We start from the raw sequence: 16,650 nt of genomic DNA on the forward strand, positions 1-16,650 counted from the left end.
CGCACGGGACAGTTCATTACAGGAAATGTCCAGGACAGGCAAATCCAAAGGCGGATCACAGGTGGGTGGCTGTTAACAGACAGGGTTTTCTCTGGGAGTGATGGAAGTTGAAGCTAGAGACAGTGGGAACAGCTCACAACACACCAAGACCAGGAAACCATTCACTTTCAGCGGCAAAATGTACAGCACGTGAGTCACACCAGAAAACCTGTTACCGAAAGAAGATCTTGAGCCAGGCCAGCACCGGCTGACCAGCTCTGCAGCAGGCCGAGGAAGGATGCTCTCCACAACCACCCCAGGAGACTGCAGAGCACACACACAGACAGCAGCTCCCTGGTTCCGATCAAGCGCTAAGCCTCTCTCCCCTGCCATTCCCCAAGTCCTGCAGTGTCACGTGAGCCCAAGGATCACCAGCAAGAAATTCTGGAATTTCCCAGCGGCCCCAGGTACACCCACTGCTCACTACAGGGCGTCCAGCGCCTGGCTTTTCTCTGACCATACTCCCGCCCTCCATGTGACCACAAACACTTGGTGGTCTAGCACAGAATAAGAAAATGACCCTTCCAAGCCGGGCGGTGGTGGCGCACACCTTTAATCCCAGCACTTGGGAGGCAGAGGCAGGTGGATCTCTGTGAGTTTGAGGCCAGCCTGGTCTACAAGAACTAGTTCCAGGACAGGCTCCAAAACTACAGAGGAACCCTGTCTCAAAAAAAAAAGAAGGAAAGAAACAAAGAAAGAGAGACCTATGGTATCCTCTGAGGAACTAAGAAAACTAGACTGTGAAGAAGAGTAGCTTCCCAGACCTACGAGCCTGGAACTTGGTTCAGGAGCTTTGTGGGACCTCCATGTGGCCACCAAACCCAGAGCTGGCCATCCCTGCTAATGAGGCCCTGCAGTCAAGGTCTCCACCACCCCACTGCCCTCGCCTGCCAGCTGAGCCTACAGGCCTGACCACACTGTGGCCCCTGGGACCCCCACTGCAGCGCCCTCCACCCTCACTTCTCAGCCTGTAGAGACTTTCAGTTAGCACTGCACCTCAGAGACAGAAGGGTCCTCTAACAGCGCCACCAGCTGGCCAGGGCAGGGCAGTCTCCTCTCCTCCCATTCAATTACTGTGATGGAGGCTGGAAAAGGCACTAAAGGACAAGGGGGGCAGAGCAGGCAGAGCTGTGTACACAGGATCTCTGCTGGCAAGCTCAGAGACAAGTCTTTGGGCTGAAGTTAACACATATACAAAGAGATCCAGTCCCTGACCCGTCAATATAACCCAGACCTCTTGTCAGCACAGGGGAGCTACTGATCCCAAACCTGGTCCTCGCAGGATAGCCACCTGCTTCCTTCTCAACACCTCTACCAGGTGTCCTTGCTAGCAAGGCACAGGGACCACATTCTGGAATGGTCCCCGTAGGGAGGCCTCCACGGACAGGGAGCCCAGATTCAGAAGCTTGTCCTCTGTGCTAGAAGAAACTAAGCGGTTCTAGGCCAATTTAGCTTCCTAGTGTCCAAGGACAGCCTGAGAGCCGCAGATAAACAAGGCCAGCCCACTGCAGCCTGCCCAGCATCCCTGCGGGGGAGGGGGCCTCAGCCACATCAGCATCCCGCCCCCAAGCCCAGCTTGCAGTCACCTCACAGGAGCACATAAAAACACAGGCAGGCACAGGAATAGAGACCTCCTGGGAAGTTCCACCTTCAGACACTTCCCAAGTCTCCTGTGTTATGAGGTTTGCAGATGTGGGAGGGGGGTGCACCCTCCAAGGGCTCCACCCTTTTCACTTGCTTCAATACCGTTAGTGACCACGTCAGTTCAACTTTCCACGTAGGCCCACCCCATCTGTCGCTTAAGCCTTAGCCCCAGTGCCTTTAAGTGTGGCTTTGCCTGTGTCTGTGCCCAGCCAAGCCCTTCAGGGACGACAAGCCCACCTGGTGAGCTCTGAGCAGGACTCTAAGGCTGCATGGTATGTTCCACTCTCAACGGAGAATGCCCTCACTAGCTCTGCCATTTTATAACTATTTTTCTTATTTAACAGATAAAACCTAGTTTTCAGCCTGGCACCCAGTTCTCCAGACCTGCCTGGGTAGACACAGTGATTCTGGGGGCCTCCAGGCCCTCTTCCCAGCTAAAGGTCTTACCAAGTTCCTTGGAGCCCTGGCTCTCGCTGGCCAGCTCCCCCATCTTCACCAGAGCATCGAAATAGCCTTTGGCGGCGAAAGTGACACCTGTGGAGAGATGAAAGTGGGGTTAACTCCTGCACGGAACCCAGGAGAGATGCCGACAAGGATGGCGGTGGCGCCCACCCCCTGCCTAAGCCTGGACAAGTTCAAGGAGTGCTTTAGCTCCGCTGTTTCTGTGGACGCCGCTGTTTCTTGTTGATACTCTTATTCCACTGCCATCACGAGGGTTTCTTTTATTTGCAAGAACACAGTGTACTGTGCAGGCCCAGAGCTATTCAAGTAAAACTGCGGAGCGTGGCGCCCTGTCATGTGCTGCTTGACGAGGGGGAGGGAGTGAGGCTTTCGGTGTACTATACCAGACAGAGCACCTACAGACCCTGGGAAAAATCAAGGCGGATCTGGAAGGCAGGCAGCCACTGGTCTATCTGAAGATTCCAAGTTGAAAGAGAGTCACTGTCTCTCTGTCTCAGAGAGGGCCCCAAGCACGAGCAGGTGCCCCCGTCCAAAGCAGGCTAAAGGCATCATAGCCGCATTTCGTAGCCACAGGGGCTTCTGGGTGTCAGAAGCCCTGGTAACCTGGGCGTGGAAAGCTCAGCATCCACCTGTTCCTCCCACCAGCACAATGGCTGCTGCTGACAGGACACGCACACAGCCGCCAGGTCGAGACTTCCTTGGAGTACCTGGCGCACTCCTTCACCTGAGGGGACCCGCCCATCGCTCAAGGGAGGGAGGACTCAAGAGGCCCCAAGGTCTGGAGAGCAGGGCCACAGAAAGCAGCAATACTGTGATTTCTAATTTGTTTCCTACAGAACTCTGTTAGAGGGTGGTAGCTGGGCACTCTGTCAAACTTTATATGGTTTTCAATTAAGTGCACACAATTGGTTCTGTGGTACAAGATCGTGTCCCTGGGGGACGGAGGAGTCTCAGTTGTCTGGGAGGGTGGACCTCTTAAAACCAATGGAAGGGAAAACAAAGGAGTAGAAGTCGGGCACTGGGAGGCTGAGGGGCCGAGTGGGGTGGGTAGCCTGTGAGACGGGGCCCAGCCTAGACAATCAGGGAAAACAGGAAGAGGAAGTAAGTATCCAGCCTGTCCCACACACAGCCTTGACAGGAAATCGGTGCCTGAGCGTCAGGAGCTAAAGGGCAGCATCAAAGGGAAGGGGACTGCGACTAGCCCCCATGACATCCACGGAGGAGAGCCCACACCTCAAACGCGAGGCACCTGGACACTGAAATCTACCGACGGAGGAGAGCTGCACCAGGGCAGAAAGACTCCTAAAGTCTAGGTCACCAAGCACCACACAGAATGGCTCTGGAAGGGGACATCACTGGTGTGGAATGTGTCGTTATGGCACACAGCCATCCAAACCTTCCACTACACCAGACATGGTCCACCCGAAATCAGAGCAGGGCACAAGCAGCTGGTTACATTCAAGGCCCTAGAAAGTTCTCTTGCTGGGAGAACTGGAGCATTGCGTGCTGTGCCTGGAGATAAAAGGGTCACTCAGGACATGGGACAGAAGCCTCATTGTTGATCTCCATGCTGCACTTCTGCATCCAGAGGCTTCTTCCATGGGGGCTGCAACCAGACACAGGGAGTCAACTCCTCTTCCCACAGAAAGCAGCTGGGGACGAGCAGGCTCAGAGCAGCAGAGGTGGTGAATGTAATCTTGATACTTGAGAGGCTGAGGCAGGGTAGCGGAGAGATTACGGCCAGCCCTCAGGACTTTGGGCCTGTGCTGTGAGTTCCAATCGACCAGGACCACTGGATGGTCTCCTCCCACACCTCACCTTGGCGTGGCCTCAGTGACTGCTGGGAATATGTGGGAGACTGTTGCCATGGTCCTTCTACAGGGTCGGCCCTCCTCAGAGCTAGTCCACCATCAATAGAATAGACCAGGGTCCCTGGGAGGACTCAGGTACAGGGGGCCACTTGGCAGGCTGTTCGACTACAGTGGGAAAGCCCTTGTCCCCACACTGAGTAAGGTCAGAAGGAGGGGATAATGGTGGCTTGACAGTTCCAGCCGGACAGTGTGACCAGGATCAACCAGGTACTCTGTTCTCAAGAGACCACCGGCTTCAGAGCACATAACAAGACCCCGCTCACTGAACATAGCTCTCTCTGTTGCCCTGAACTTGAAACCTGTAACTGAACAAGGGGCTCATCCCACACGTGGGGCCACAGCACGACGAAGCTGCAGGAGAAAGGATACGGCGCACATCTCGGAATAACAGCGGCCTCATGCTCTACATGATGGGGGCTGCTGCAGCCCTGCCTTCACAAGTGAGGTCACAGGTACAGTGACCCCAGGGTCAGGCCCCAGATGGTGGGTTTCAAAGTCCTCTCCCTCCAAGAGCTGGGGGTGGACGGTGTCTGAAGAACCCGGGAGCCACGGGTCCAGCACTGCTGCGCCAGTCCCCAGAGGAGCGGCGGTATGTCTGTTCACCAGAGTGAGGGCACTAGCCCTAGACCCAGGGTCGCTGCAGTACCAGCCCCAGCACTGTACTTTGCATAGGGTTCTAAAGAGCAGACATCCAAATCCTTGTCTCTAAGAAGCCTGCTTGTTACCACAGCTGGGGGACAAAGCAGTCTGCAGGGAGACCAGCCCACCTGGCAACGGCCTGCGGTCACAAGGCCACACTCAGAGCACATGGGTGTACACACCCCCTACTCATCTCAATCAGACGTTTCTGGGACAAAAGGCCTAGAGGCTTCCACCCAGGCTGAAGGGAAGTTCACCGTGAGCCAGGGGCCAGGGGCCAGCTGTACCTGCCAGTGCTTTCTCGTAGTTCTTCCCCATGGCGATGAAGTTGCGGAGGCTGGGGTTGAACTGCTCCATGATGGTCTGGAAAGGAACAGAGAGAGCAACGTTACCTCACCACCATCCACCCATACCTGGGAGGGCTCGGCATGGATGGGATCCAGAAACGCTGCCCCATTTCTCCAAGTCGAAGCCCCAGCAGTGTGAACACTGCACCCTGGGGCAGGCAGGAGCCCGCTGTAGAGAGAGCTGTCTGCAGAGCAACAAGGGGTCTCCGCAGGGCCACACGGCACAGGCGGCACTCACAGGCATGGCTTCCGAGGCGCCAGTACTCAGCTGGCAGGGCTGAGTCAGTCGTGGGAGGCCACCCGTCGGCCACACACAAATGTTCAGCGACGCCCCCCATGCCACCACCCTAACTCAACACACCAATTACCAGCGTCAGCTCTGATTAGAGTCGTGTACAGCCTGATTTACAAATACCGTACTATGAATAATCCAACAGGCTCCGGATCTGCTTGCCCGACGGACTGCAGTCCCGTGCCAATATCGGCAGTTCTTAGACTCAAGAAATTAGATTTTCACTGTGAAGGCCAAATAAATGTTTTAATTACACGGCACAAAAACAGGCGCACACAAACAGCAGCCAAATGAGAACGCTACCAGCGGAACACCCACAAACCGTCAACAGCCTACGCCAGTCAAGGGAGGACCCCAGGAGCAACTTTGAAAGAAAACCTCACCAGACCATATCCTAAGCCATGGGAAGGGTGCCACGCTGGGAGCCCGGCGCTTCCTGAGGATAACAGAAAGGGAAGCCACCTGGCTTTACACCAACTCCGGCCAACCTGTGACCCTAGTAAAGAACCAGCATGACAAACAAGGACGTCTGAGGACACCAGGCCCGTGCGGGCTCCAGAAAACCCAGCACTGGACACATTCTGCACTGGCTGCCCTGAGGTACGGCAGGATACCCTCACCAAGGGGCATCGAGACCCTCCCTCACGCTTGGGGAAAGGAGGACTCCAGTTCTAAGCTGCCACCACCCACTCTGTCAGTCCAAGAGGGCTCCTCGCCCACAGGAACCTCGGACAACGATACTTCTCAGCCAGATCCACAGAGGCAGTGGCCTTCTCAGCCACCTCTGGGTGCTAGACCAGAAGTCACATGCACGACGACTCAGCAACCAGACAGTCCCCAGGTCCCCCATCCACAACCAGCAACCAGGGAATGAAGGCAGAAGGGGCCTAGCAGATGTGGGCACAGGAGGGCAGACTGTCAGGACTAAGAAGCAGGCAGGCAGGCCAGAGCAGTGAAAACGCCCCAGGCCAAACCAAGCTGTGCAGTAGGGGCTCAGGGCTAAGAGGAGAGGAAGTAAGTGTAGCTACTTTCATCTCTGAGACAGGACAGGAAGCCAGAGGATCTGAGCAGGGCTGAGCTGGATACACTAGGAAGGCCCTGGTTGCAGATTCTAGTCGAGGGTCAAAGAGGAAGTGGATAGGAGCCTCCCTGCTGTTTAGCCCTCTGACTAGGAAGGGAGGAAGGAGGCTCCTGCCAGGACTGATTCCTGTGTTCTGTACACCAGACAGTGACTGAGGACAGCTGGGACCTGAATAGGGAGACAAGAGAACAGGACAGGGAACAGGACATTAAGGTGGGACCGGATGCATCTCGGGTAGGGTGCAATCCAAAGAGGGCCTGGGAACCAGACAGGAACACGACGTGAGCAAGATGCTGGAGATGCTGAGTCTAGGAGTAGACCCAAGAGCCTGGATCTAGGACCCTTGAGGATCCTGGGAGGACGAGGAGGCTCAGTCCAGATCAGTCCTCTGAGCCCCATTAACACCCAGAAACCACCCAAGGCCAAGGAAAGCAGCCCGCGGAGGCACCTGTCCTGTCTCCTGTGACGCACAGGGCAGCTGGAGGTTTCACTTCCTCCGTGCTGCTGAGCTCATGCAGGAGGAATGTAAGAGGGAGTTAGCTGGACGGTGTGGGTGGTGAGATGCCAGCGGGGACACCTAGGCATGGCCACAGCCTCCACCTGCTCCAGAGCAGGCAGTCAGCTGGGGACACACTGGTACTGCTGTCTTGGCCTGGAGGCAGTGACAGGGACATGAATGCCATTGGGCTGACACCCTGAGGGAGGGCCTCTTCCGGCCGGTCGTAGAGGGCCAGTTTCTTTCCAGGTCTACATAGCAACACCTGCCCTGACTGGAAAAGTGGGCCTGCTCTGAAGAAGGCTTATTTCCAGGCTCCTGGCCAATGCCATAACCTTTCTTTGGGTCACTTGACTTCCAGCTACCTTAAGAAATCCAGTGGCTCACCAATGGGGGAATTCATCCAGAATGTGTGCGTATACAGGTGCACACATATATCTGTGTATGTCACGGTCTCTCTGAGCCCAAGTCCATCTCATTGTTCTAGGGTTCTTGCAAAAGTCATTCTGACACGGTGCACCATGCCTGCCCCTGGTGGCAGGTCCTGCCCCACCTCATCCAGGCCCTGTGCTGAGTATGCTCCCCGCCCAGGACTCCAAGCACAGGGCTGGGTGGTCCAGACAGGCAACTCTCAGGAGCTCTCTCTCTCTCTCTCTCTCTCTCTCTCTCTCTCTCTCTCTCCTCGCAAGACAGAATCCTACTCAATAAACAAGTATCTTCAAAGCCCATGCCAGTGACCCACCTGCTCCAAACGGGCTGTGGCTGTGCAGGGCTCCTTGGGTAGCTTTTCTGGACCAGGGACTATATTTAGAACCACAATTCTTTTACTTATTCACCTGCTCATTCAGTATTTATTAGCGACACCTTCCACACACCACATAAGGCTCTGGAGTACCTGCCAACCCACAGGAGACATCCTACAGAACTGGGGCCTCAGGAAGCCCACCGAAAGATCATCAGCCCTCCAGCTAAACTTTCACTGGCCTTTCTGCCAGGCCTTTGACAAGCAAGGTGTCCTGTGGTCACTACAGCCTCACCCCTGTCCTCTTTAAAGACAAGTTCTCAGCATGTAGCCCTACCTGGTCTGGAACTTTTTTTGGTTTTTCAAGACAGGGTTTTTCTCTGTGTAACAGCCCTAGTTTGTCCCGGAACTTACTTTGTAGACCAGGCTGGCCGAGTTCACTGAGATCCGCCTGCTTCTGCCTCCCCAGTGCTGGGATTAAAGGCGTGTGCCACCACCACTGCCCGGCATTGGAATTTTTTATCTATTAGCCCAGGTCGGCCAGGAGCCGAGAGCTCACCCTGTCTCTGCCTCTTGAGAGCTGGACTACAGGTGTGTGTCGCTACAAAGTGCTCAGGCCCAGCTAACTGACTAGAAAAGCAGGCATCTGCTCTGTAGTCCAAGGCACTAGCCAGGAGAGAGGGAACCACGCTCACCTGTAGCTCCAGTGCAGGTTGACCCAGCAAGACCTGCCTAGGATATCACGGATCCAGGGAATACAATCAACTCCAGGTATTCAGTGAGCACAGAGGCTTGGCCCTGAGCTGTTCCTCTTTTAGAGTCAAAAAAAGGTAGGAATGTTTATATATTATTTTAGATTTTTTTTTTAAAAGACACGGTTTTTTACACGGAAACAGGTCTTCTAGAAAGGGAGCATGAAGAGGGACAGGGGTCTCAGACACAGGAGCAGGACAGCCTAAGCAGAGGTAACCTGCCTACACGCCTCACTTCTACACAGTGTGCCCTGTCCAAGGCAGAAGGAAGTTTGCTGTGGCCAAAACAGTCTCCATTCTGAGCAGGAAAAGAAGAAATAGAGAGAGAGAGAGAGAGAGAGAGAGAAAGAGAGAGAGAGAGAGAGAGAACACTCGTGGCACACAGGACTCAGCCCAGGGCCTCCTTGGCAGTATGTGGACATGTTCTGTATCTTTCTGTGAGGCAGGAAGAGAAGTCTGGACTTCTCCAGAGCAGAGGGCTGGATTCCTTGCTCCTCAGTAGCAGTGGTTCTACCAGATCCACAGGGCCAGCTTCAGGATCAGAGAGATATTTTAGATATAGGTGGCCTTCAAACACTTCAGATATCTACAGAATATGGTATTTATGATATTTTAATAACACAGGTTCTTTTGCTTTATGACAATGAGACATCTCTGCTCCTGGAAGCACCAATCTACTTCAGAGAAGATGGTGGATATCAAAGAAACTCCATATGGAGTTAATTTTCTTTGTGGCAACTGTTAGCCACTGGGCAAGAAACTGCCCTTGCTTTGACCGCTGACAGTATGCTCTCCTAATTAGACAAGCAGAACAGAAAAGAAAGGACTGCTGAACTTTGCCAAGACAAGGTGGGATAGGCCTTCAAATATCCTGCTTCACAGAAAAGTCTGCCAGATAGTCTAGGCCTGTAGGCTGAAGGTGGATGCCCCAACACTGCAGAAGAACCTTGGGTGACTGTCCAGGCAGCCAGCTGTCTCTGTCATTTCTTATTTTTGGAAGTTGTTTGCTTTATACTTCCTGTTTACTCAGGTAATATTATTTCCTTCTCAGGTCTCTGATGGAGTTGAAGACTTTATAGTTATAGTTTTACTTGTTAACAAATTCAGAAAAGAAACTCACAAAAGAGGTGTAAAGTATATAAGGTTGACAGACATAAAAAAAATAGTTTGGGGTTGGTAATACAAGTTAGGATAAACAGTGAATTAGGTACAACACTTGGAACTCACCAAGGCAGGATAGATAATGGAATAATCTCTCTGAATTTGTCAAATGCAAATGGACTAGATATTGTTAATATAATTGCCTATATATTTGTATATAGTTTTTGTAATTATTATATATAGTTTTTTTTTGGTTAGTTAAAACCCTTGCTTTTTGTTTAGACAAAAAGGGGGAAAAGAAGATTTTGTTTATTTTTTGACAAAGCTTGCCTGGAGATCAGAGCACAAGTCACCAGTTAACCATAGCGGCCAGTCAGTGGTGGCACACACCTTTGATCCCAGCACGAGGGAGGTGAAGACAGGAATATAAAGTGGGTGGAAACAGGACTCGGAACCATTCAGGCTGAGGATTGGACCCCTCATCCAGGCTGAGGATTGGACTCCCCATTCAGTCTGAGGATTCGTAGAGATAGGGTCTCTCCCATTCAGTCTAAGAATCTGTAGAGGTAAGAAGTCTCTGGTGCTGGCTGCTCTGCTTCTCTGATCTTCCAGCTTTTCACTCTTGATATCAGACACTGGGGTTTTATTGTTAAGACTAATCAGGATTCACGCTTTGTCAGTGGGCAGGCATCAGAAGCGAAGGACAGACCCCAGGACCTTCCAGGAGCTGCAAGGGGACTCAGACGCCACACAACAGGTTCCCCTGGAGGAGCTGCCAAAATTAAGAAAGAGACTCTGTCTTTGGCAGGGTGTTAGAATGTGATAGGTATGGTGGCCTCACATCAGGAAGAGCCAGAAGAAGGGCTTCTTCCTCTCGCTCCAACGGTCCCCCAGGAATGCAAACACTTGGCTGACAAGAGGCACAAGCAACACTCAGCCTGCTTTCGGCCGGCCTTAGAGCCCTGAGAAGGATGGCCAAGTCCTGCAGAGTCTGAGCTCACTGGGCCCAGAGCTTCCAAGCTACTCTCCTGCTGAGAGTTGGTAAGAGGTGAGCACAGCTGCCCCAAGCTACTCTCCTTTCAGAGATCTCTGACATCTGAACCCCTCTCCCCAGCTTGTTTCTGGAGACTCTGGAAGCTGCTGGGCACTCTCCTGCACAAGGTTCCCAAGAGTAGGGTTCCCAAAGGCAAAAACCACACCAGGGCCGTGCACCCCACCCTAGGACCTATACAAAAAAACCCTTGGTCAGCTTATGCTGGAGAGGCTTGGTCCCCAGTCCCCAGAAAATCCGGAAGCCAGATCTGTACCATCTGCCCCGTGGCCAGCCACCCCTACAGGAACTGGTTGACACCCATCATTCCAGCAGCCTGGACGTGAGACCAAACAGCTTAACCGTGTCTTTCCTGTCTGTGACAGGAATGTCTGCTCATGCCAACCTCCACAAAGGCACAGTTTCCCAACAGACAGCTCCCGAAGTTGGTTACTCTGGTCTGGGCCACAGACTTTATCCTCAGGAAGACAGGTGGCCAGTGCAGGGAGAGATACATTCAAACTATTAAGCTGGAGCCAAATTCCTTTTTTGTTTTGTTTTTTGAGACAGGGTCTCTCTACATAGCCCTGGTTGTCCTTGAACTTGCTACATACATAGACCAGGCTGGTCTTGAACTTACATAGATCCTCCTGTCTCTCTGCCTCCCTAGTATTAGGATTAAAAGCGTTCACCACCATGCCCGGTTCTGGATCCAAATTCTTGATTGGGTCCTGTATGATGACATCACAACATGATACCCTGGGGACTCAGTGACATAAGCTGAAGGCCTCAATTTGTTTAAATTGGCAGGAACAAGAAATACAATTAGCCTAGAAAGACAGGTCACCACGATAGAGACAGCCATCCTCCGATGACACTCCTTCCAGTTAAAGCAGATGTTGCCGTGGCTGCATGCGCTCTAGGACCCACTGTCTGAATTTGAACCATCTTTCAAGAGGCCACTAAGGTGAAACTAGGTCACTAGTGAGGGCTCTAGGCCAGTCTGCTGGTGTCTTTACAGACAGGATCACGACACAGATACACAGGGAGGAGAGGGTGACCATATGAAGACACAGAGAGGTCCTTCTGCTGGCCAAGGAGAGGACTCGGGAGAAACCACTTGCCCGACCCTTGTCTCCTAGAGCTGTCTGAGGACCATTGTCATGCTTAGGTCATCAAGCACCGAGCCAGCCAGTGCTGGGTCACTCCCACGTCCAGCATGGCGGGGCTGGAGTCAGTCTTCCCATTACTACAGATGATGGAAAAGGTCTGATCATTGCTCATCTCTGAGAACATGCAAGGCCTCTTGCCGGCCCATCTCTCCCTTGAGTATGTTGGCCAAGGACCAGGGAGGGCCAGGTCCACTGGAGCCAGACAGCCTTGGAACGCTCTGGACTGTCCCTCAGGTCAGGCCTGACAGATACTGCTAAGGATAGAATTGCAGGACCCTTGGTATCAGCTTGACACCCTTGCCTGAAGCCCCAGCGGAGCTCTGAAAAACCTTCTGTCCCACGGGATAATGGTCCTGGTGACCAGTGATGAGGTGGTGTCCCAGGAGCGGAGGACCTCCTGAGATACCAGAGCTCAAGTCTGGTCTAGTCTGAAGCCCAGCTCAGTTTCCTCCCAGCTAAAGAATGCTGCCCTAACCCTAACCCCAGGGATGCTTCCTCACACAGCAGACATGCATATGGGACACTCAGAGCTGTGTCTGTAAAGCTGAGGCCTCCACAGACCAGAGCCACAGGACCAAGTGGTGACACACCTGGGCCTCTCCTGAAGCCAGGCTGGGGACTCAGGCTACTGGTCAGACCACAGCCCAAGACTCCCAACACCTGTACCCTCAGCCCTACCCCACTGGACATCAAAGTCCAAGATTCCGGTCCCAGGGCAGGATGGGTCTACTAAGGGTGAAGATGGACACCAGGCCTCACCTACCTGACATGGCTACCCAGGGTAGAGACAGGCTCCATAAGCCTCTCTAAAAGACGAAGAGGGCTGGAGGGCACAGAGGGACCGGGGCTTGGTCCATCTCAGGCACCTCTGCCTGCAGCTCCTTTTCCCACAGTATAAAAGCCCAGAGGTAAGTAGTCGTGCGCTTACAGTTTGGAGCAGGCTCTACCTGTCCTGACGAGGGTCCAGGAAGACTAAGGCTCCTGTGGGTGGGGCACCTGCCTCCCAACATCCCCTTCCATCCCACGGGCACTGTTCCGTCACCCGCGGCAGCTGTGGGTCACTCGGCACAATCCCCTTTGGTGACGTTCCCCTGCTATGAGCGTGTGTCTCAGCCTACGAACCGCTCAAAGATCATGAAGGAGGAGGAGGAGGCCTGGCTGCTGGCTGGAAACCAGAAAGTAACCAGCAACAAAAATGGTAGCACCTTGGAAGCTTGAAAGACAATCCCAGAGCCACCCCCAAAGTGTTTTATCCCTTGAATGCTGAGGAGTGAGTGTTGGGGACCCTCAGATGATGACACCCCCAAGCTAAAATGCAGCTCAGAAGGGTCTGCTCTCAAATGCAAGTAAGTTTTGGAGAAATCTTAATATTAAAAAAATCTAATATTTACACCCCATCCAGGCTGTGGTTTCTTTTCGTTGTTGCTGTTTTGTTTTGTTTGTTTTTTGTTTTTTTGTTTGGTTGTTTTTTTTGAGACAGGGTCTCACTCTGTAGCCTGGCTGACTTGGGACTCATTATGTAGCCCAGACTGGCCTCAAACTCACAGGAATCTCCTGCCTCGGTTTCCCAAACACTGGGATTATAGGCGTGGATCTCTGTGTTCAGCTCCCCCATCCCTCCACCCCACAGCACTGTGTGGAGTCGCTAGGAAAATGATCTACCTCTGAGTTCTATACTCAGCCCCTAAATAATCCTAAAGGAATGGCTGCAGTACCCGAGTGATGGCCCAGGCCTGGGTAGGCAGAGGTAGGAGGTGCTAGCCAGAAATACAGACTGAGACCCTCTCTCTCTGTCTCTTTGTCTCTCTCTCACACACACACACACTCACAGTCACTGCAGTAAATAAATCCCAAGCCAGAGGAAAGTGTTTTCGCTTGCTCAGGGGTCTCCTGTATCTAGACCAGAGGGTATTCTCTGTAGAACTTCTCACACCCTTTTCCACCAGAGGGAATGGGACTCAGGGCCTTCACCTCAGGCTAGGACATCAAGACTGGCTTCATCGGGCCCTGAGGCATCCACGGACCCCAGTGTTCATGCCACAGCCCAGGTCACACAGGACCAGGCACCGTTTTATGGCAGCCCACTCTGGAGCAGGATGAGAAGAGCCGAGCTAGGCCTGAAGGCGGGCCGCTACAGCAGGCAGAAAGGGGTTCTTGTCGATGCTGGCAGCAGCTCAGCTGCAGGATGCCCACACAGATGCAAAGCCTGCCCCAGGTTCTCAAGGTGACTCCTTGGAAACTATCGGCGAATGTCCCACTTCTTCACCATCTCCATGCCACCCTGGCCGCTCTGCCCCCTTTGCACCCTCTACTTTCTCATCTCTCTGCCAAGGGAGCAAGCTCAAGGGACTCCAGGACCCAGCGGGACAAAACTCTTTCTGCTAACGTTTCGACCTGCTTTGCCAGCCGCACACCTGGATCGTCACCTCCAGGGAAATGGCACATGCTGGGCCCAAGCTCCTCAGGCCAAGGGCTGAAGAGCTGTCCCTGAGTGTGGGCAGATGGTAGCTCCAATGTCACCTCCTTAGAACCCAGAAATAAAATTCACTCAGACCCAATTGCTGTTGGGTTCTCATCAGAACCCAGGCGGGCCCTAAGGATGTATCAGGGAGAGAAGTCACCCTGGTCACGGGGCCAAAGGGGTCCTGAGTTTCCAAGCCTGGGCCTTGAGAGTGCACAAAAGATTTATGAGTAGTTCAGACTGGCCATGCCAGCCTTCCCCTGGACCTGCAGAATGAAGCTTCCTAGTAATGTGGTTCAGGGATGCAGCTGTACCCCTCGACCTCCCTGCCACCCCAGGTTGAGGCTTCTCCAGTCATCATGCAGCTGTACTTACACAATTGGGCTGGGGATGACTCAGAGCAGGGGGTGGCAGAGGGTTGGAGGAAGGTGCCAATGGTCCACGCCCGTTGGTAATTATTCCAAGCAGGGAACACAATACAGCACCGTGTAACGCTGCACTAAACGGGGTAAGTTGACAGTTGTCCAGGTGCCCTGAGCACAGGCCTTTCAGGGAAGTGAAGTTTCTCTACCTCGAGGCCTCAGTAGAAGACCAGGACTGGAAGGCAGCATGGGGATGGGGCAGAGCTGGGTATGAGCACCGGGAACTGAGACCGAGCACAGGAATCAGCCCTAGTCAGCAGCAATCAACTGTCAGGTATCGGCACAATGACAGCCACAGGCAAAGCTGATCCAGGATATTTAGCACAAAGGGGACCATGAGGGGCTAAGCAGAGACACCTGCCCCTACTCCCGCAGTGACACCTTCCCCTGCTTCCACAGTGACACTTAGCGGTCTTGAGCAGGGCTCACGCTCACTCATCAGTGAGAAGATGGGCTGTCCCTTGGTCTCCCTGTGGCTTGCCTCCTCAAGAAGCTAGGCCCTCCCCTGCAAGATCCTTCCCCTATGCCAAAGGGCAGGATGCAGACCTCAGGGGCTGGCCCTTCGGAAACTGCAATCCAAGAACACGACAGCAGCAAGACTTCAGCCCCTAACAGCACCTATTCAGCACCCTCCTATTGCTGACAAAGACTGGGAGCAGCACCAGCCTTCACCGTGACCTCAGGCCAGCTAGTCAGTGCAGACAGTAAGTCAACCTACCCCCAAAAGACTTACTCCAGGAAAGACTAACCACACAGCAGGCACAGGCAAGCACTCTTCCAAGCCAGCCTGGACACAAAGATGACCACGTTCAGGTGCCACTGGACCACCACGGTCACCTCCAACAGCAAACACCAACTGCATGCAACAGTAAGGTAGGCACTTCATAAGCTAATACTCTGAATGGCCTACAGGACAAGGCCTGGGGATGTGGGCTGCAGAGCTGGCCAACTCAGAGGTCAGTACGGCAAAAAAGATGATGCCTTTTGTCACCTTGGCTGATCGGGAATGGAGACAAGATCTGAACTGCCATCCCCAAAATGCTGGCGGTGGACAAGGACAGGTAACACATGAAGGGAGTGCTCAAACAACAGGCCCAGACAGGTCCGCTGGGTGAGAACAGACCCGCCTCCCCACTGATAGGCCAGACCCGGAAGTACCTATAAGACACATGTGCACACAGGAAAGAACACAGCACTGGCAGTTAGTGTCTGGGAAACTCTGCTTCACGGTCACTGCCCAGCCCGTCCTTCTTAAAGGAAGAGTCCCTCTTCGGTTTGAGCAGAGAGCTTATGGTCCCCCAAAACATCCTTCTAGGGAAGTAGGAGGGATGTAGGAGGAATGGTGGGGGGGCTCCTCCTTGCCAGACCTGACCAATCATAACACGAGTGGCCAGCTCAACTGCTCCAGGAACCTTTTGGTACCTGCTACCTTCATTGGACGGCTACATCGTGGCCAGGTCGGTTTCCTGCCAAAGCCACCATGTGAAGAAGATGACAGCCACTGGGAACAATCCCAACCATGCTGGCCACAGCCCTGGGACCACAGTACCACGAACAGCTTCTGCCAGGCTGCATACCAAAGGAGAACGTAGCGTTGTTCTCGAAGGAGTGATTGTCACTCTCAAGGGTCATGGGGTTACCCGGGATCCAGGGCTTCTCATGGGCTATCATCCTTGAGAAAACACTAAACTCAGCCAGGCATAGAGCACGAGCCTCTAATCCTAGCACCTGGAAGGCAGGAGAGTCAGGAAGTCAAGGTCATCTTCAGCTGTGTGGTGAGGCTGAGGCAGGTCTAGCCTACCTGAAACCCGCCTCAGAAAACCAACAACAAACCCTCCCTGAGCTGTTGAGATGGCGCAGCAGGTAAGGGCGCTCACCACAAGCTGGCAGCCAGAGCGCAGCCACAGCCCACTTGGTAGGAGAGAACACACTCCCACAAGTTGTCCTCTAACCACCACGTGGGAGCTGTGCAGCACATGCATGCACGCACACACACACACACACATGTACACACACGCACGCACACACAGGCATACATAAGCACACAAATAAAAATTTGGAAATAAAAATGCCAGGCATTGCGATACACACCTTTAATC

General features: G+C 53.4%; 1 protein-coding gene across 6 annotated transcripts in view; it reads right to left on the bottom strand.

Moving 5' to 3' along the window:
• Baiap2 (BAR/IMD domain containing adaptor protein 2) overlaps positions 1–16,650 on the bottom strand; it is a 74,168-nt gene that overhangs the window by 54,470 nt on the left and 3,048 nt on the right. For all 6 annotated transcript variants that reach the window (XM_048429274.3, XM_048429268.3, XM_085694267.2 and 3 more), the window contains exons 2-3: positions 4,943–5,018; positions 2,131–2,217 (exon numbers count right to left, since the gene is read on the bottom strand). In XM_048429274.3, the coding sequence (XP_048285231.1) occupies positions 2,131–2,217; positions 4,943–5,018 (163 nt within the window). The remainder of the gene's footprint in view (positions 1–2,130; positions 2,218–4,942; positions 5,019–16,650) is intronic.

This window comes from Myodes glareolus, chromosome 9 (assembly GCF_982192425.1).
Source record: "Myodes glareolus chromosome 9, mMyoGla1.1, whole genome shotgun sequence".
Taxonomy (NCBI): domain Eukaryota; kingdom Metazoa; phylum Chordata; class Mammalia; order Rodentia; family Cricetidae; genus Myodes; species Myodes glareolus.